At 38.0% G+C, this 22,441-nt stretch overlaps 1 protein-coding gene across 4 annotated transcripts in view; it reads right to left on the reverse strand.

Annotated features, from left to right (window-relative positions):
• The window catches only part of Stk32a (serine/threonine kinase 32A), a 116,982-nt gene that overhangs the window by 60,158 nt on the left and 34,383 nt on the right, over window positions 1-22,441 (reverse strand). For 3 of the 4 annotated variants that reach the window (XM_010627073.3, XM_010627071.3, XM_010627075.3), the window contains exons 3-4: window positions 20,353-20,408; window positions 19,393-19,544 (exon numbers count right to left, since the gene is read on the reverse strand). In XM_010627073.3, coding sequence (XP_010625375.1) covers window positions 19,393-19,544; window positions 20,353-20,408 — 208 coding nt within the window. The remainder of the gene's footprint in view (window positions 1-19,392; window positions 19,545-20,352; window positions 20,409-22,441) is intronic. The other variant, XM_019207864.2, reaches the window with a different exon arrangement.

Genomic DNA, 22,441 nt, shown 5'->3' on the forward strand with positions numbered 1-22,441 from the left:
GGAAGGGGGAGGGTTGGGGGGGAAGGGAGGGGGGAGGAAGAAAGAGTGCTAACGATAACACAGCTAGATAGCAACAGAAACAACCTACTCTCTACTCAGATTGGGTTATACCCGGTGGATCTGATATCCTCTCTGTGGTTGATCAATGCAAGCTCCCAGGTGCCAGGCAGACCCAGGGGCTCCTCCCCCATTACTTACTAAACTCCAAGGGGGACGGTGTTTGTGTTCAATTCAGCCTAAATGAGCAAACATTTTACTGAGATGTGGGTGAAGCTATTTGCATTCAGAGGACAAAGTGATAAAGATGCCAGTCGTGACAAGTTAACAACAGGGTTCCCAACTGTGCAGGGGATTAGTAATTTAAGAAGAGGATGAGGTTAGAGCCGACACGTTTTCCTTGGCCAGTATAAATATCAAGTTTTGCAACCACGGAGGCAAATTTGATTGTAAAATTCCTATTTCTGAGTCTCTCTGTCTCAGATTCTGAACACCCAGAAGGAGACGAGGTGAGTACTTTCTTTGCAAGGACTATACTCAATAAAAATATGTTCGCATATACAATTTGGTGCCATCTACAATATTGAGGTTCGTATCAGAATCCGACTTTTTAAAATAAAAGAGCAACTCCCTTGCTCCTCGACAATTTATCACATAAGCTAAGAGTTGTATTTCTGTAACTTTTCCTTTGAATGCCATACCATGGCTCATTTCTTACTTGATAGCTCTAAAATTAGCAAGTTTGGTCATGGTCCCTGTGAAATATATCGCGAAGTGTACTCAGTAAGAAAGAAAAATGACCAACAGAAGACCACTGACGAACCACTGCAATGGCATCTATCTCTCTCTCTATCTCCTTCCTTCCCGCCCTTTCTCCCTCCCTCCCCTCTCATATCTTATCTTGAACCTCTAATCAGTTCTCCACTCTGCTGCAGTTATTTTTTTTAACCTTAGTTTTACCATACTGTCCAACCTCCAAAACCTCTTCACCTCCTTTCCCTGGCCTACAGCAATCTATTTGGCCTGGCCCTATTTATCTTTCCAGCCTTGTCTTGAAGATTTCCTTTCTTCTCCAACTAGTTGTTCACATGGCCTCCAGGCTCAAAAGCCTGTGATAAATCCAACATATGCCTGGCCTCACAGCACTGTCTACTGCCTGGTTCTGTCCTGTTCACCTTTCAAGGCTCACCTTGAGTTACTTGTGCAAATAACACTCCACATTCATCAGGTCCCACTGTTACATGCAGTGTTACATCTTATCAGCAGAACTTAGCAGAATTTGGAAATGTCTTTTGGCATGCCTTCAGATTAACTCTTCTTCCCAATATGCCATAGGGTGCATGTCTGGAAGTTTCTTACCCTTAGTACCTGTACACTGCCTAAAACAGAGATTTTACAAATTGAGCAAAAAACCCATAAATTATAAGTGAAGTAAAGAAAGTAAGAAAAAAAAATCAAGGTTAACACAAGCTTTGGGTGGGCCTAATATAAATTGTGTACATTCTACTTTTAGAAATAAGCAGGGTAACAAGTTCAAGGTTATATGGTTGAAGCTGTCTTATGAAAGACGTTGTGAGGTGGATTTGACTCAGGGTTGGAAGAGACCTAGCATATTCTCTAGTGAAGCACTTTTCAAAATGCAAAATAGCTCATTAATGAATTGTGAAGCAGTTTGGTTGATTATAACAAGAATTTTTTAAAAATAAAATCATTTGACTCACAGGATAATAATTTGACTCACAGGATAATACTATTAACACATTAGACTAACAGGATATTTTGGTTTTTAAATGCAGTGTGTTTCATTAGAATACTTACTGAGTTGCAATGAAAATTTTATTTTTGCTATAGATTACAGTAAAATAAAAATCTTGGAAACTATGACACTAGGGAAGCCTACTTCATATCATACTGTAAAACTATTGCAGCAAATCCTCATTTGAACTGTACCTGATCAAAAGTTACTTCTGATATCCCTGTCTAACAGAGCAAAGGAAAATGCATCATTGCCTCTAAAAACCCACAGGGCATAGCACACAAAATGATGGTAACAAACTGGGGCCTGGAGCAAGATGACTTGTGTTCAAATCCCAGTTTCAATCTCTATTTATAACTGGAGAAAACAATGAACTTTAGCCACTATTATAACTACTTTTCTTTTTTTCACCCATGACTGTAATATAGCTATTGTATGAAGTGGATCAATTTATTTCATGCAACTGTTTCTTATTACTTTACATGAGGTGATGATAATAAAGATTCTTATTGCCAACACAATTCATGTCAGACATGACACTATTACTTCATATGCATTATTGCATTTGAGAGTTATCACAGCTGTAAGGTAGCAGCAGCATCCCTATCTTTATTCATCATAAGAATCTGTGTAGAATTCTTCTATAGCAACAGAAATACATCAACACATAAAAATTACATTCCATGACCAAAAGGGATTAATATTGGAAAATCAAGTAACAGTGTATCTTCAAACAAAGAAAGATAAAACGCATGAACTTCTTAATAGATAAAAAAGTTATATATGATAAAATGCAACAGTCACTCATGATAAAAGTACTTAGCCAATTAAAAATATAAGGGAACTTCCACAACTTGATCAAAGACACCTGCAATAAATCCTACAGAGCATGTCAGAGAAGGACTGAACACGTTCTGGCAATAAGACAAGAACAGCTCTTCTTACTTCTTATTGGTACTGGCATTTTAGCCAGTACAGGAAAGGTAAAAGACATCCAAATTTGAAAAGAAATAAGACTGCCCTTAATTGTAAACAGCACAACAGCATATATTTAAAAAATCACACACAAAACAACTATTAGAACTAGTAAGTAGAGCTGGGGATTTAGCTCAGCGGTTGGGTGGCCTGTCTTGCAAGCGCAAGGACCCGAGTTCAATCCCCGGTACCAAAAAAGAGCTAGTAAGTTGATGTAATAAAGTTGCAGGATACAAGGTCAATATACAAAAATCAATGAGATCTTTCTCTGGAGGCAATGAACAATATGATAAAATTAAGAATACAACTACATTCATGAGAGCATAAAAAAGGATTTAAGAATAAAATTTAACAAGATTTCTAACTGAAAATTACAGGACTTTGCCTAGTGAAATTAAAGAAGACACGAGAAGGGAGAAATACTTCACCTCCATAGATTGGAAGACTCCATGTCAACTTTACTGTATCAATTTTATCCAAATCGAGCTATACAGTCAATGAAATCTTTATCAAAACACTAATAGGACTTCTGGTGGATTTTCTTTTGCATAATTGGTGAACAGATCCTAGAATTTATAAGAAAGCACACACATCCAGCAAAGTCAAAAATATTCTGAAGAAAAAAAAAGTTGGAGAACTTTCACTTCCAAGTTTTTAAAAATGCAATAAATATTATGAAGAAAGCGTGGTGCTGGCCTAAGTACAGACATACACGTCAAAGGAATAGAACTAAGTCTAGAAATAAATCTTTATTTTTAGAGCTCTGTGATTTTTGACAAAGGTGCCAGGAAGGAGCAGTCAGTTTAAGTAATGATGCTGAGACAATTAGATATGCACATGAAATTAGACTTATACAACATATGTAACAATTAACCCTAATGTATTTAATAATAAGTGTAAAAAAATCAAACTTTTAGTATAATACATAACAATAAAATCTTTCAAACCATGGATTATGCAAAAGTTAAGATATAACAAAAGCTTAGTCCATTTAAAACTGACAAATTAAATTAGACTTTAATCAAAATTCAAAACTTTTGGACGTCAAAAGACACCATTTAAATGGGCAGGGAATGTAGCTCCGTAGTAGAGTGCTTGCCTAGCATTCATGAAGCCCTGCGTTCCACGCCCAGCACCACAAATAAAAAAGAAAGAAAAAGGGAAAGAAGGAAGAATAGGAAAAAAAAAATAAAGGAAATAAAAAGGCAGTCTGGTAGAAAATATTTCCAAAATATATAAATGTTAAGTGATTATATTCAGAATTTAATAAGAACTAGTACAACTCAACCATAAGACAATCTAATCAAAAATAGGCAAAAGATAGGAACACACAATTTATTTTTCCAGTAACAGGGATCAAACTCAGGATCTTGCACTTGTGAGGCAGGTGCAGTGCCGCTGAGCTAAATCCCCGGCCCATGAACACACATTTACTAAAGAAGATGTACATGAAAAGATACTGAACATCATTAGTCATTGGAAAATTGCAACCTAAAATTGAAAGTTTCACACCCTTCTAAATGACTACAATAAGCGTGACAGACAACAACGAATGTGGCTGGTACATAGAGAAAAGGTAGTCCTCATACTTCATTGATAGGAATAAAAATTGTACTGTCACTTTGGAAAACAGTCTGTTAGTTTTTTAAAAAATCCTTATCCCATAGCAATACTACTCTTAAGTGTCTACTCTAGGGAGATAAAAACATACATCTATGCAATGACTTGTGCACAAATATTCATTGCATCATTATGTACAACTGCACAAAACTGGACAGAAGTTAAATGATTCATCAGCTTGTAAATGGAAAGGCAAAATATGGAATAGCCTTACCATGAAATATTATTCAGCATTAAAAATGAGTCAGCTATGCAAACATATGCTACAACATGCATGAACACCATAAACATTATGCTGAATGAAAGAAGCCAGATGGAGTACTATGTATTTATAATTCCATTGACATGAAATTGCCAGATAGGGCAAATATATATTTGGTTATTGCTTTTTGATGTTGTTGTTGCTGTAGTTCTTGTTCTTGTTTGGTGCTGAAGATTGAGCCCAGGGGCTCATGCATGGCAGGCAAGCTGTTTACCACTGAGCTTCACCCACAGCCAAAGGGAAAATTTATAGAGACAAAAGAGATGCACCGTTGCTTTAGGCTTGAGGTGAAATCAGGGATTAATTGTAAATGTGCATAAGAGAGCTTAGTAGGAAAAGAAAAGTCTCTAGGATTGATAGTAAGATGTGTACTTGAAATACGTAAATTTTATGGTATGTAAAATACACCAAAATGAAATTGTTCTTAAAAAAAAAAAAGGATGTTGCATAAAGGAAAGCGGGGAGATAGTACAGAGATGCTAAATACTAGCCCAATGGCATCAAATTAGAAAATTGTGGAGCCAGGATTGTGTCCAAATCCCTGTAGTTAGTACACGCACTGTACATACAATGACCAATAAAACCCGTGAGATGCGCAGCATCCGAAGTGTATAATAAAATTCTGCCAAATTTTAAAATTTAAAATAATTATTTTAAAGCCCTTCAATTCATTTCTCGAATTCAATTTATATGCCTCCTGAGTGGTCTCACTCCAGTGGTGGGACATTTCTGATCTTCAGCCAGGGTCTCCATAGAAGTTTTAAAGAACCAACTATGCCCTGGGTACAAAACTAGAACAGTTCACCCATCTTTTCAGACTCTGAATGGAGAAAGATCACAGGAGGCTTTTCCTAGCTTGGGAAAATCATTAGCCTTATGAGAAGTGATCCCTGAGGACTGGACAAGGAGGACATTCAGGTACAATGACCTACAAGTTAAGTACAAATTAAAAATTTTAAAGCCTTTTTCTTGAAGAGGTTCTGTAACATTTCTCCAAGTTATATCAAATGTGAAAGTCATTTTTAAAATGACCTAATTTGCCAGGACAACAAAGAAAATCCAAGGTTTGCAAGAGGGAGATTTCAATAGCCTATATGAAAGATACTTGTTCATTTGAGTTTTATGTTAACTGAAAAACCACAGTGTCACAATCGGAGGTAAAAGAAAAGTTATTGGCTTGGATAGCACTAGAACCAGTTGAAATATAAAAAAATATTTCCTTCTACTCATATCCAATGCGGATTGACTGACCAGGAAAGAAGCTAACAAAAATCCCTCAGCTTCTAATTTGCATATAATGTCCATGCCGATAGTTTCATCACATGTACAGTCAATGTTCACATTTCCCTGATATCCACATGTTCCTCAAAAGGATCTCGTAAAGTGTTTGAGACCTACAAATGGACTGAACAAGGTGCCTTCTCAATCGTTTTTATCTGTAGCTTCTCTGACTAACTCTTCTTCTTTTCCCTAATTTGTGTCAAGAAATCAAATTACTTGCTGGCCGCTGCAGCATTTCCAGTCTGGATTTTCATGGAATGCATTTGTACTGTATCTCTTGACATGTTCCACCACTCTCTATTTTTGTGAAAACCGGTGGCTGTATCTAAGGTTTGCTCGGTTTCAAGTTAGATTTATGAATAGGCTTTACAGCCTGATTGTGCAGTCCAACTGGGAGACAGATAATTAATAAGTGTTTATCATCGCTGATTACAACCAAACATTCCTCAGGAGTGCTATTTGGAGTCTATCAGTTCTCCTTTACATTTTAGCTGGAGTAGTTTTATAAAGAGAAACTTGATTTCATCAATTATCTGGTTACTCTAAGGTCCAGTTCATATACAGCAAGTAAAACAAATGTTCAACTTTTTCCTCTATTTACTTACCATTTTTTAAAATGGTACATTAATTTCCTGGAAATATAAAAAAAAGCAATCAATATAATTTTTAAAAATATACAGTAATGAGCTCATAAGTTCTCTTCCTTATCATTATATCGTCATGGGTGATGTCTGTTCATTAGGATCATGTGTCATTTTGACATGACAGCAAATTTTGATAGCTTAATGAATGAAATACGAAAACATGTTATGGCTCCTTTGCATAGCTTTTGTTGCAGAAAATCTGGATTATAGAAGTGTTTGCAGCTACAGAAACATAGATACAACTACAGTGTACATATACACACACAAACATAAGTTAAGATAAATATATTATAAACTTCATAATACTGTTTTCAATTTATGTTCCAGATTACAGACATTTTTAACCTCACATTTTAACCAGTAACTCCATTCACCCTCAAGGAAAATCCTGGTTTTCAAAATTCTGACAGCAATATAAATACTTGTATGCTTTATCGCATAACCCTCGGACTCATGCGTAGGCATACACACACAGACACACACACACACAGAATAGCAACATTCCTTCTAATAATACAATTACTGAAAACATTTTAAGAAATTTTTGCTGTTCTTTTTTGTCATTAGGATATTTTCCATTGATATATATCAAAGTGACCATTTTAAAACAAATTGGAATAGTTCATTTCTGTGATATTGCTACTAGCTGGATATATGAGATACACAATGGTCTTAGGTTCCTTGACTCACTTTTCATTCCAGTTTTTAAAATTTAATATGTTTTATGGTCATATGAAACATTTATAATTTTTCCAAAGGCAAAACTGCAAAACAGGGTACATGTCTCACCTCTACCCCTCTCTCTCCTTTCTTTCCATTGAGAATTATTGATATACATTTCTATAGTGGTAAAATATGCACAATATAACATTTACCATGTCATCTTACGGGTACAGTCCATGGTATTCAGTATATTTGTAACGGGCAACCATTATCACTATTTCCAGAACTTTTCATCACTGCTGAAAGAATCTTCACCCGTTCCATAATAACTCACCATTCCTCCATCTTCCCATCCCCTGGTAGCCTCTAATGCTTTTTTCTATCTGTATCTGTTTTTCTCTTCTAGGCATCTTATAGATGTGAAATCACACAATGTTTGTTCTTTTATGTCTAGCTTGTTTAACTAGCATGATGTTTTTAAGGTCACCTATGTTTTAGCATATATCTGAATTCCATTCTTTTGTAAGGCTAAATAAAATTCTGCTGTGTGTGTGCAACAAATACTGTTATCTCTTGATAGACATTTGTGTTGTCTTCACCTTTTAGCTATGGTGTATAATGTGCTAAGAACTTTGGGGTGCAAGTATGTATTTGAATCCCTCCTTTCAATTATTTGGGGAATGTATCTAAAAGTGGAACTGGATCATACAGTAACTCTGTGCTTAACTTTTGGGGAATTGCCAAACAGTTTTCTGCAGTGGCTGTACCATTTTACATTCCTGTCAGCAATGGACAAGGTTTTCAAATCCTCCACATTTTTGCCCAACACATTATTTTCTATTTTTAAAATAGTAGCCAGCCTAATTTGTGTGAAGCAGTATCTTACTGTGGTTTTGATCTGCATTTCCTTAGTGTTTACTAATTCTGAGCATCATTTCATGTGTCTATAGGATATTTATTTATCATTCTAGAAAAAAGTATCCTCAGATTTTAATTCATTTTAAAGTAAAATCATTTCTTATATTGAGTTATGGGTATCTTTTGTATAATCTAGATATAAGTTCCTTACCAGACATACAATTTGCAAATATTTTCTCTTATTCTCTGGGGTGTCTTCATTTCTATGTAGTGGTTTTGAAGCATAAAAGTTTTTAATTTTGATGGTGTTAAATTTGTCTTTTTATGTCATACCTAAAAAAACAATTATCTAATGCAAGATCTTGAGAAACTATTCCTACATTTTCTTCTATGAGTTTATATATACTTAGCTCTTAAGTTTATATACATTACCCATTTAGTGTGAATTTTTGTATATGGTGTGAGGTACGGGCATGATTTCATTCTTTTGCCTTTTATATCCAGTTGTCAGACCATATTTGTTGAACAGACTATCTTTCCCTTCCCAAAGCATCGTGGCACATTGGTTAAAAGTTAACCGACTATACAAATGAAGCAGGTTCTTAATTCTGTTATATGTCTATTTTTATACCAATATCACCTTGTCTTGGTTTCTGTGGCTTTGTAATTAGTTTTGCAATTAAGTATGAGCCCTCCAACTTCATTCTTCCTTTTTAAGATTGTTTCGGATATTTCTTGAATTTTAAAATGTTTGTATCTCTTGAATTCTTATGTGAATTTTAAAAGCAGTTTATTAATTTTTGCAAAGAAGCCAGCTAGGATTTTGATAAGATTGTGTACATTCTATAGATATATTTGAAGCCACATTTAATTAACAGCGTATTTTGGAGAACAAACCATACTAGCACAGGGAGAAATTTGTCAATCCTTTTCTTAGCTGTGCGCTGCAGTTTATGTACACTACATGTTTACTCACAGACATTCAGGCTGTTTCTAGGCTTTTCCTATTACAGACACAGACAATGCAACAATGAAAACCTTATGTATATGTCTTTTTGATAATCTTGCCAACCTGATTTTATTGTATACTTCTAGAAGCGTGTTTGCTAGGATAAAAATTCACTAAAACTGAGGGCAAAGATATGTTCACTTCCTCCTTTTTAAAAATCTCCTTAGTATTTGTATTATTTTGAATTTCAAAATGATAGTGCCTGTTGTGCAACTTCTCTCTCTCTCTCTCTCTGAAGTATGTTGTCAAATTTCTAGGAGGTTTTAACTTCAGAAAAACCCATTAGTAGACCAGAAAATTATGGAATCTCCTTAGTGCCTTACAAAGTTTTCCAAGGGAAAATACACCTTAAATGCCTTTAGCTAAGCCTATGTAAATGACCTCACCCACTTTTGTGTATCTTGTGTACTTATTCAGATAGTTCCCTTTTAGCAGTGTAGAGAATGAATTATAATTATATATGTTTTATATATATGTGTGTGTGTGTGTGTGTGTGTGTGTGTGTGTGTGTGTGTGTGTGTGTGTGTGTGTGTGTGTGTGTGTATAATGGTATAAGAAAAGTTGGTCACAACTTCCACTTTAGTAAGAAGAAATCTTTATGTAACTCTCTGAGTTGATTTGACTTATTTCCTCTTAATTTCGTCTTTCCTGACCTGTTCGTGATAAATGTAAATCAGATGACATCCCTCTCAGTTTGTTCCTCTGCACTTCGAGGGCACCCAGACAGTTTTTCCAGGGCAGAACTCAGCAGTAGAAGGCTACACTGCATAATATTTTATCATCACCACTAATGCTTTTTCAACCCAATTCCTCATTTGACCAAATAATTTGAGAATTTTACGCCTTGTTCATCTCTGTGTCCATCAGGAGCCCCTGTGACATAGCTTGGTGCATAAATGAGAAGCTGTTTATTCAATAACCATTTTACAAATCTTTACTACTTCTTGTCCTTTTGCAAAATGCTGAAGATAAGGGAGTAAAGGACATGTACCCAATCATCTATAAAAGACAAATGCGTATCTGCACAAATAAATATGTAGTGAAAGAAAAGTCCAGGGTACTCTGACAGAGATGAACAGCAGGACCTAAATTTGATTACAGGCATCATAAAAGCCTCGCAGAAACTAACACACATACTTGCCTGACTCAATTCACAAATCATTGTTTCAAAGTAAAACGTACAAAACTTTGCAATTTGTGCAATGGAAAAGACAGTGTGTGATTTTTTAAAAAAATCATATAACAGGCTACAGATTATTTTTCTGATGTTCTGATGTCATAGATGATTTTTGTGAAGCCTTGATCTTTCTCTGGACAGAGCTTTGAATGATACTTTGTGGTCTGACAACTCATGTGTACCAGCTCTGAGATGCTATTTATGAAGCCTCTCCAGGGGGAAGTTTGGCTGTTGTTATTCTCTGCAGAATCTCTCAAGATGCTTACCTCAGAGAATAAAACAGCCGGTAAACAGACAAAAGGGAATAACGTCAGCTTGTTCCCCATTTAGACGGAAAAGCTAAGGCACACGCTCAGAAGATAATGAGGAATAATTAAATCAGTCTCTCACACATGGGGTTCATCAAGGGGTTCAGTAAAAGAAAGAAAGTGTCAATGCTTCTTGCACCCCATGACGCTCAGAGGTCTGCGGAGAGGCCGATCTACACTGGTGAGCCGGAGGCCTGGCAGCGGCCGGAAGTGGCCTCCTGGGGTACAGAGTGGCCCTGGCTGGGGGTGGGGGTGGTTGTGGTGCTGCAGAGCACGCTGACTCACACTTGTCGACTGGCCTTTCTCTAGAGTGGAGAGAAGGAACGTCCATCTGGCACAATGTACTGTCCACCCTTCTGTTTCTCCAGCCAAAAAGACAATTCATTTTCTTCCTGACCAAGGCACACCCCTCTCAGAAGTCCAGGCTGGGGAGAACTTCCCAGCATCAGTACCAAACACAGAGATTCTTACTCTGCCCTTCGTGCCCTTGGGTTTAATGCTCCCAACTTCCCTTCCCCTGAGTAGTTCCCTACAGCTGAAGTAGGACAATGGCATCTTCAGATATGCACCGATCGTTCCTGCCTCACTCTTATGTCAAGGTGTCTATGATCCACCTCTACCACCGAGAGCCAGCGGTTGAAACTCTGTCAGGGAAGCAGAGATGCAGAAAAAAATGGATTTTCTCAGACTGGAGTATAATAAAATTGCAAGTAATGATTCTGTTTCCCAGCCCTTCTCTTCCTTCTCCCCCTCCCTTGTCCTCCTTCCCATTTGAACATTTTCTTCGTACTTCCCAACATCTATCATCCATTGTGATTCTTATTTACCCTTTCAATTTCTCACACGGAGAAACAATGCAATATTTAAACATAAGTATCTGATTTATTTCAATTAAAAGTATGGTCTCGAGGTGCATCCATTTGCCTATAAATGTCTCAAGTTTATCCTTACTTATGGCTGAGTAGTACTCCACTGTGTGTGTGTGTGTGTGTGTGTGTGTGTGTGTATCTCCACATCTTCTTTATCTGTCCACCAGTTGAAGGGCATTTGGGTTGTTTCCAAGATTTATCTATTACAAACTGTGCTGCAGTGAACTCGGGTACACGTATATTGCTGTGATGTGATGCTTTTAATTCTTTCAGAAGATAACCAGAAGGGGAACAGCTGGGTGAGATGTAACCTCTAGTTTTAGTTTTTGAGGGATCTCCGCACTGATTTCCACAGTGGTTGCACCAGTCTGCGCTCCCACCAACCGTGGAGAAGGGTTCCCTTTTCCCCACAGCCCCACCAGCATTTGTTATTGGTTGATTTCTTGATGACAGACTTCATTCTTTCTGGATTGAAGTGAAAGAAATGTTCTTATTTGCACCTAAGGCCAAGCCTTTCTTGTTCAGTTTTTATTTCGTTAGTATATGTTTGCAGCAGCGCGTGGTGTTTACCCCTTGTGGGGGCCTGGTACAGGTGCACAGTGTATCTGTACTGCATTTTCCCACTCCCTTTCTCTTCCCCTCTCCATTGCTTGATGCCCTTATTTTTTGTGCATATCTGCAGTACGTAACATTTCCTCGTGGAAGTGGCTCATGTACATAACTCACAACAGAACACTACTCTGCTGTAAAGAAGGACGCACTTGGACCATCTGCAGGAAAATGGATGCACCTGGAGGCTACGATGTTACATGAAACAAAGCAAGCACACCAGCTTAACTAGTACCCGGTTTCTCCTATGAAAAACGCAGAGCCTAAATGAAAAGCAAAAATAGATAATAGGAAGTAGGGAGGTGGAGCTTCCCAAAAGGGGAGAGGAATCAAGAGATGGAAGGGCGGGGGGCGAGAGGGGAGGGAAAGGGGATGCAAAAAGGAATGAAGGCCACCCTTTCCCTGCACACCAAGTTCTACCCTTCTGACCATCAACAGGACTGCAGTCAGCAACTGGCTCCTTTCTATGCTACATCACCATTTCCTTCTGCTATCTGGCTCATCCTCTTTGGCATTCAAATGTACTTTTAGAGCCTGGCGTGGTGGCGGACTCCTGTAATCTCAGCATTCGGGAGGCTGAAGCAGGAGGATCTCTGTGAGTTTGAGACCAGCCTGGGCTACACGGTGAGTTCCAAGTCAGTCTCAACTACATAGTGAGACCCTGGCTAAAACCGCCCCCAAAAAACACAACAAATGTATTTTTACACATCCTTTAAATATATATTAATAGTTTATAAAATTATATAAATAATAAACTGCATAGTGATATATATTAAATATATGTAAAATAAAATAAATCTTTAAAATATATTTTATAGTATCCAGGGAGAAATATAAAGGGAGAGGAGGATATGATAAAATTCAGTTTATTTCTCCAAACCCAGGTTGCTTCATTATTTGCAAATCAAAGTACTTCACTATATAGTAGAAACAATCCCAATAGATAAAAGAAGAGATACTTAATAAAATGTAGTACATATTCATGTTAAAAACTTCTAAAAACTATAACTGAAAAGAAGTGTCTTTATGGTGACAAAGGATATATGGAAATAGTCTACAGCAAACCTCAGGAAATCTTGGAATACTGAAAACCTTCCCTATGAATACAGGGAAACAGTCAAGCATGTTCATCCTCACTGCTTTTACCGAATATTACTCTCAACGCACATGCACTAGGTACAGAAATAAAAAGAGGGCTGGAAATGAAAAAGTAAAACTGTCATTATTCATAAGCAACATGATTATAAGTACCAAGAATCCAAGAAAATCCATGAGAAAACTGACACTGTTAAGCAAAGTTATCCTAGCCTCTGGACAAACTTCAATATTAATAGCGAATTATACATTTTACTATGCAAACTAAATGCTAGAAAATAAAATCTTGGTAAATTATACTACTTGTAATATTATTTTTAAAATACTTAAAAACAAATCTTAAAGACAGATACACAAACTTGCACACTATAAACTACATTAAAAACTAAAACCAATGAGAAATTGTGACATCTAAATAAATAAGGAAAAATATACAATATATTTTATTTAATATTTTTAAATATATTAGTTCTTTCTGACAACCTATAGATTCAGTGTTACCCAATATACAATACGAGCAGCTTTAAAATACAAATTGAAAGGCTAAGTATAACATTTATATGAAGTCATGAAGGGCCCACTTAACCCACATAATTCAAAAAACTTATGTTACTGGATACCCAGAATAAAATTACAGTAATTAAGACAGTGCGCTAAACACACAAGGGTATAGAAACCAACCAATGGCCAGAAAGAAGAGACCCACACATGCACGGTGACCAGATGAGTAGCAAAAGTGACATGCTTGCCATGTTTTCTTTGTCCTGTTTCCTGAATCTACCTCTTCTATGAGAACTACCAGGATCCTTTGAACCATAAGTCCTTGCCCCTTGACTTCAATCTCTGTCCAGAAATTCTCCCTTCCAATTCCTGGTTTAAATAGCATCTTCAAGCCAATGTTTTCTATATTTGTATGTAGTTAGACTTTGTGGAGTCAGGATTTCTTTTCCGAGCTCCAGATTCACTTCTTCTTTGGATTACTAAGATGCAGCTCAAAATAAACACAGCTAAGAGTTTTTTTTATTAGTAGTAGTATTCACAGCAAATCAACTCCTCAGATCTCCCCGTATCAGTGGAGGACATAATCATCCAAGTTGCTCAGGCCAACAATCCAGGAGGCCTTATTTCTTTTCCTGTTTCTTTTATCCAAGGGGCAGACACACTTTCTGAGCAAGACTAGCTGAGTTTTCTCCCAAGAATTTGAATTTTTCAGTGGGTGACGCTGAGTTAGAAAATTGGTTGGGACTGACTCATCTCTGCCCAGACAGCTTGTGCATTAGTCCCTGTTACCGAAATTCCCAGAATTGTCCCCGTCCCTAACTTTCTTGACCTGGGTCTTCAGCTTTACTTTTTACTAAACCCCCCCATAGCCATCCAGCGAATTTCTTTTTAGTTCAAATTTCCAGTGGCTCCTTCTACTGTTTTTAATGAAGGAAACATTTCTAATGTACTCAAATGATAACCCAAGGTCTGCATTATAAAGACTTAGCTTATTTCCCCTCATTAGGACATCATCAGTCAGTTTCTGCGATTTACTTCATCATTTTGTTGACTTCTTAAAGGGAGGCAAACTTTAAAGAGAAGGGGAAGGAGATCAGAGGAAAAGAAAAGGAAGGGAACGGGGTAAGAGATCAAAAAATGATCATGGAATTACGCATATGTTTCAGATCCCCAAAGTGAACGTAAATGCTATGTATTTCAAACACACACTAATAAAATTAAATAATAAACCAAAATTATAGTTTGATATCATGTATATTTTATGTAATTGTTCTCAGAACTGGCCAGAGTGATTCCTGCCATGTCTCTTGTGAATTTTGACTTTGCCATGGGTCCTGTCAGAGGTGAAGCCTATTTCTCCTCTCCTTCAATCTGAACTCAGCCTCACAACTTGCTTTGGCCAATGAGATAAGAGACAGTGTGACACAGGCAGAGGCTGGAGGAGCACTCACTCGTGAAGCTTGTCCTCCTGTTGCTGTTAGGACCTCTTCCTCCCCTGTGAAGGCAAGGCTAGCCTCGTAGCAGAAGAGAAAGACTGGTCTCGGTCCTTGTCTTCAGTAAGGCTGGTGGGTGATTTTGCATGGTGGACTCACACATCACCCACAGCTTCAGCTAAGTGGGCTCCGATCAAAATCAGAAGCCCAGCCCATGCTCACATAGGCATAAGTCTTCTCTAGTGAGGGGGTAGAGGAAACATCCTGGGAGGGGCCTGACTTAGTTGTTTTAGAGTCATCATTTATTAAGCACCAGCTTTGGGAAGTACTTTAGGCACATATTTTTAGCATTCATAGTAACACCTCACAGCTTGAATATTACTGTTATTCCAGTTATAGATGAGGAAAACAAGTAATGTTAATAGGCCTACTCCACAGTTAACCAAATGGTAGAGCAAGGATTTAAACTCCCATGCTACTGACTGCAGGGTCTGCAAAGAAACGGAAGGGGGCCTGGTGAAACGGGGGTGTGTTTGTGAGTAAACAGAAGGGGATGAGGGCGATACAGGAAAAGGACAATTACCAGGAGAGAGAGAGTTCTCCTCTCACTACTATTTTTATTCAACAATTATTTATTAAGCACATGCTGTGTGCTAGGCACTGTTGTTAGCGATGGGGAATAAGGCTGAGAAAAACATAAAGATATAGCTGCTTCGTGGGATTTATGTTCTTGTGGGGGGTATGAACGACAATAAACAAGATAAGTTCTGCTTCCTCATATTTGTAAGGAAGTTGCAAATGTGTCTTTTGGAGTCCTAGTGGGAGGAAGAACAGCAGCTCTGAAGTCAGAGCTCTGAAGTCAGGACTCTTGGGCTTGAGTCCTGACTATCAGTAGCTCTCTATGAAACTGGGGAAAGCTCTGAGCCTCCTTCAGCCTCAGTTTCTCCAGTTGTATAATGGGAATAACAATCCCTGTTGACTAAGTTTCTTAGGACAAATTAAGGGTGTAATATATGTAAAACCCACAGTACCAGGATGCCCTCCCTAGGAGTTACCATCATTGATACTGTGTTTCTAAGGCCATGTGAGTTATCATAGCCTGTGAAGAAGCACAGGCACGGAGCACAAATGATGAAGTCTGCTTGCAGGGAACTCATTTCCGGAGCTATGCTCAGCCTTCTGAGAGGCTTATTGTGCTCCCACTTCAGACTGCTGATCTTGTCTTTTAATTTACTGAAGGCCTGCACGGAGCCCTCTGCTCACAGGGGCCAGGCACACAGGGAAGCAGAGACAGGCCCTGAGGAGTCCTGCGCAGCTGCAGGCTTAATCTCAATTAACAAAAGCCACCTGGGGTCCTGGCTGTGCTGGGAATCACTGGGGCAGACTTGTTTTCAGGCTGTGGGTTGCCAAGGCTTTGTTAACAGCCCTCGGGAAAGGACTCAAAGGAAGATTTGATTTACTCTTCCTGGATGCCAGCCCTGTCTGGCAGCCTTCACTTGATAACATGGCCTAGATCTGAACACCGTGTTCCAGAGCTGGGCCAGGTCTGTGGAGGTGGTATAGCTGTGTTTTAATTGTGTACGTTCTTCCCTTCTTTACAACCCTGCACACTGGTTAACTTCTTTCCTTAAAACACACAACCTCCTGACACACGGTCCTCTGCACATCTTCCTTTTGTGTATGTGCAAGTCTTACACACCCACCCATGTGCCATTTCAGTAAGGTTGGCCTCTCCCAGTAAATGGTAATGCAGCAGAAAGCAAGGCTCTGTGCTCTCCTGCTCACCACTGTGTCCTTACACTATGGGTCTCAGTTAGAATTCCCAGGTTTTACAAATAATACTACAAGAGATTCAACTGAATCCGAAATTCAGAGAAGTAATGATTAATTTTCAGTAAAAACATATTTTGTGTGATGCTTGGCATACAGGCAAAAAATAACTGGCTATTTTTACCTGAATATAACTGTTCATCCTGTATTTTAAAGGGCAACCCTAAATTATAACTGGATTTTTGGTGCTCAGTAGATATTTATACAAATGACAAAATGGATACGACCAATGCATGATTAAAATTGGAAAACTATACAAACATGAAAGCACACACCAATATGTTAGGAGTCATTGCTTCAAGACTGTATGATTTGCTGAAGAATTTTCATTTTCCTATGAGATGTTTTCTTATTTTCAGATTGAGTAAAATGATCAAAAGAGTTTTTAAATGTCACACACACACACACACACACACACACACACACACACACACAAATGCCCTTCTTAACATTAGTATAAAGCTTTTTGAAAGAGAATTTGTGTTTTCCCCCAGCCCGAAATTGGAATTTTTTAAACACATCCCCTGAGTGCCAAGGTGGGGGGCATTTTGAGAATAGATGTGAAGATTGTCCAAAGCAACATGGAGAGGTCTATAAAGCAGGTCTGCAAAAGAGAGCACACAAAGCAAGCAGGTGGTAAAAGCATATGGCTGATGTTCCTTTAAGAATCCACTCCAAGCTTTGGGGCTGTAAAGGTAAAGGTAAGTTAAGTCGAAGACATAAGAATTGGACAAACCATGTGTAATACATTGGAGAATGTTTCATTTGCAGAGTGGTAGTGGGAAGCAAAGCAAATAACAGAGGCTGTAAAAGAGAATGAATTGAAGACCCCTCTCAAACAATTTCCTATAATGCTTTGGAACTAAGCATCCTTCAGGTTGTCTTTTGAAGGTCCACGCTGTCCATTAGTGATGGATATGTTCAGAATTCTCTACTTTTATGGAGTAAGGAGGGAAACACTGAAGGTGCCCAGTGGTTCACTATGAGATCAAGTATGAGAAATGTAAACAATGAAAGAATGTGCGCGTGTGTGTGTGTGTGTGTGTGTGTGTGTGTGTATGTGATGATATCAGCATGCTTAGAAAACAGAATATTGTCTGGTATGACATCAAAGTTGCAATAAAATTTCTTAACTTTGCCCATTTTAAAGTCTAAAGCACCTATGTTTTAAGAATACAGGTATAGAATGAAATCAGCTTTGGCCACATTACAATGAGAGACAAACACAAAAGGGAATAATGCTATGTATATTCTAATGGAGAGTTCTGGGCCTTAAAAGACAATTAATTGGCTGAACTTTTTAAAAAAGAGATATGACTTTCAACAAAGGAAGGCTGTGGTGTGACAGCACATTGTGAGGTTGCGGGGAGAGAGGAGAAAAGATGATTTGATGATACCATTAAGGAAGACAGAGCTGTATCCACTTTAACTTTTTACATGGCGGTATTTTGAATAGGCTACTCTAAAACGCTGATTAAATACACTGAAGCTGAACCAAAATTAGACTCTTCCCATGTCTGAATAGTGCATAAACTATAATAGATCTATTTCCAAGTCACACAGAACCATCTTCTTTTCAACTTTGGCATAGCGGCTTTAAATGAATTGTATATTAAAAAAGCTGTATTAATTAAAGATGGATTGAGGCAAGTCTTGAGCACTGATTCCTCCAGAAGGATGTCTCTAAACCATAGTGATCTCAATTATTTCTCCATTAGCATTCTCTGGATAAAGACCCCCTTTTTTTTGCCTTTGCTGCTAAGTAAGAACTGCTTGGTGTGCATATTTAAATAACACTCATACTGAATTAGCTTTAAGAACTGGTTCTTAACATAATGGATACATTAAAATGTAGAGCAAAATGAAGAAAAAAAACATAAAGACCTCAACACACAAGAAAAGAGCATGAGGTAACAGATATTGTGAGCTTCTTTGCCATTTTCTAAGCCTGGAATTATGGTAATGGCTTTGAGAACAGATCTCAGCAGGTTGATGTCTAGTTACTGACATAAATTAGTTCCACTTCTGTTCAGATCTATCGGATGAGAAAAGAAGCACATATCCTTTGTGAAGTCACAGGTGAACCTATAGTTGCTTACGAATGCTACAAAGAAATTGGTTTTATTGTCGCTTATTTTAAGGAGAAACTGGTTTGTACTAATTCTAAACATCAACCTCATACTAACCACCGAGGAAATACTCTGCACCTAAAGTCCCTGCTGCACAGTTTATGAGAAAAAAGTATCTGAGTGATAGATAATGCATCCGACTTCAGCCCATTTAGTTGTAATGCTAAAACATAGGACGAGGGGAACTGCGATGTATGAACCGAGGTACATTGGTTTTTATTGGTCTCCAAAGAAATCAAGGAGACCAAAAACCTTTGAGGAAGACCCTAATGTGTATTTTGCAAAGGCACAGCAGGAAATCAAGATGCATTTTTGTTATGGTGGCTGGGGACACGGACAGGACTGGCTCCTTTCAGAGGTCTGGTACATCACTTACCACAGATTCACCAGGAAAGGGTGCTCCAGGCCCTGCATGATCTGGAGCTCCTTGAAGACATTCCTCACCTCGTTGCGCTCCACGCACTTTTGTTTATTCATGTACTTCATGGCGTACATCTTTTTGGTATCATTCTTCTGTACGATGCAGACCTAATGATGCAAACCCAACCAAAGAAGTGATGAGTGAGATGCCAAATCACAGCTGGGAGGCAAATAGGACTTGGTCTTTAGCAAGGCTTGGCTACTCCATTTTCAAATTCACTGATACTAAAGTTGGCACTCAGCTCTGATTCTGGAGTAAAATTTTCATTTTCTTCCCTGTGCACCACATCAATTCTTGAATGTCTGATTGCTGTGTGTATGGTTTTTCTTCTGGGATTTTTGAAAGACAGCATTTAAACCTTCCAGCACATCAGGAATCCTTAAGTAACATTCTTAATCCTTCGTCAAGTGAATGCAATGGACATAACCAACTGTCAAGCTGAAAATATGGTGCTGAGACTCTGATCACAACCATGGGTGACAGGATGAAACGGACTCTGGAGAGCCACTTATGATGTCCCTGCTTTTGAAATTCCATTAAGAGCCCATATAATTCCTGATGGAGTAAAATGCATATTTGATATGAAATATGCTCTTTTCAGGTATGTCTCCACTGAAAATCTCATAATCAGAGTTTGAATCTGGAAATGTCTTAGCAAAAATCTGGCTATGTATATTTTTCGTGGTAAGCGTTTGAAAATACGCAATAATACTTGGGAAAAGGAAATTGAAACCAGGTGTCTTATTTCTCATGTGAAAAGAATTATATTGAAAAGACAACGATCACTAGATTTATAGGTGGCCTAATTTGAAAATGATTTTGAAATTTCACTTGGCCCTTATGGTCCCAGAAACTCAGCAATCTGAACACTCTCGGGCCTTCTGTTCTGGAGCTACACAGCTCTGCAATTCTCACCTTCCCAAAACTGCCTTTTCCGATGGCTCGCAAAATTTCAAAGTGGTCAAAGTTGACTGAAAGACAATAAAAAAGAACACTGTGAATTATTATCAATTGTTCTTTCCTAGCTAATCAATATACAAAGTCCTCAGGACAAGAAGGGGGGCTGGGAGGGAGGGAAGAAAGGAAGGAAGGAAGGAGAAAAAAAGAAAAAGGGAGGGAAAGATGGAAGGTGAGCTGAGCTGAGCTGAGTCAGTCACTGTTTAAAATAACACTTAAAATGCACCTTAAATGCCAGTTGATTCATTCAGTACAGATTTATTGAACACTTATGTGTTGATCATAGTGCTAAAGCTGAAGAGACAGTAATAACAGAGGAAAAAAAGAATATTTTTGTTACGCCTGTAGTCTAGAGAGGATGTTAAAAAGAGAGAGGCCTTCGTAGATTAAATAGTCACAAAAATAAGTAGAAAGCAAAACTGCTAAATGCTAAGAAGAATAAAGGTCACTCAGCTTTAAGAACATGGAACAAGTGATTTGCTGTAGGCAGCAAGCTCAGGAAAACATCTCCAAACACAGCAATCATGGAAAGATATCTAGTCCAAGGGGCACACAGCTTGACTTAAATGATAATCTCTTGATTTAACAAATAATCTCTTTGCCCATTTTGTTTCCATCATCACCCTTTGTATATGAATAATTCAAGTTTTCCTCAACGAGCAAACTACTACACTCAGAAGTCTGCAGAACAAACTCATCTCCCAGGAGCAGACAGCCCTGGACAGGGGTGTGCGCATGAGTGAAGTCCACTGAAGGGCGCCTCGCAGCTGAGATGGCCTCGCGTGCCGGCCTCGCCAACCTCCAGCTCCTAGCAGTGCGAAGCTGCAGGTGTCGTTGGCAGTTCACATGTTCCCTTGGGATCATGTTCATGAAACGTATGGGGATGAGAGGAACAAAATATACCTTCCCTGACAAGTGACAAGCCTTGTTTGGTTCCTGGCCTTGATGACCTTGATAAAATGTTTAATTTTGTTTCCAGGTTTTGAAATAAGAATGAGATGGGCAAAAACAAAATGAGTCATGTTAAGAGTTTATTCAGAAAATATCTTTAAGCACTAGAAGGAACCACTCATCATTAATAGTCCTATTTTGTCTCTTTTTAAGATTAATTCCTCCTTAAGGAAAGAGAAATGGCAAAGAGACCTCTGAGGTCTTTTCTAGTTTTCTGAGGGTCAAGTATGTTTATAACATGACTTCATCACCTCCTCTTCTGATCTAACAGATCACTGTATTTCTAGCACAAACCCACTCCACCATGCGAGGTTGTATTTGAAGAATAACCCTGGATTTGCACTCAAAATAACAATGTGACTTGAGATAAAATAGTCTCTGTATCTCTAATTGCTCATCTGTAAAAATGGAACTGATGCTCCTACATACGAATACCTTTACCCAGAAAGTGCTAATAAAGCAGTTTATTTGCTTAACATAGTTATTCTCGTGGATGATGGATCCTCCGAAGCTCCTTGAATTTAGAATTCATTTCATTCAGGATAAGATAAGCTCCAGGAGGCAGCGATCGGAGGTCATCTCGCATACCCTGGTTTGCCTGAAACCTTAAAGTATTTGAGACCCAGGTATTTTGGAGATAAAAATCTTTACAGTTCCCACAGAGTCCAGCACAGATGGATTTTCAGCAAATACATCAAATGAAACTATAAGGACACACAAGAGTTCTAAATGATGGTTTCTGCTAAATATGAGCAGTGAGAGATTTGGGTCTGCCAAGGCAGTGGTTTTTGAACTGTGAATCGCCTCATTATTGAGTTTCTAAATAAATTTAGCAGTCATAAATTTTTTAAAATAGAAGAGAATAGATCATACTAGAAAGGCCTTATATGAGGTAAGATCAGATACCTCTGAAACTTTTGTTTTAGTTCTCTATATGTGTGTAGATATGTAATTGTTAGTACATTTCTTACCATTGGTTGTGATAAAATTTACAACATACTTCTTTACATTTTCTCCAGAAGTTCACACTGAAATAACCAACGCAATGACTTCTTTACACACATTATGTGAGTCTGAGTTATATAATGTTTACCAC

This window comes from Fukomys damarensis, unplaced genomic scaffold, assembly GCF_012274545.1.
Source record: "Fukomys damarensis isolate Sample0158 unplaced genomic scaffold, DMR_v1.0_HiC HiC_scaffold_3, whole genome shotgun sequence".
NCBI lineage: Eukaryota > Metazoa > Chordata > Mammalia > Rodentia > Bathyergidae > Fukomys > Fukomys damarensis.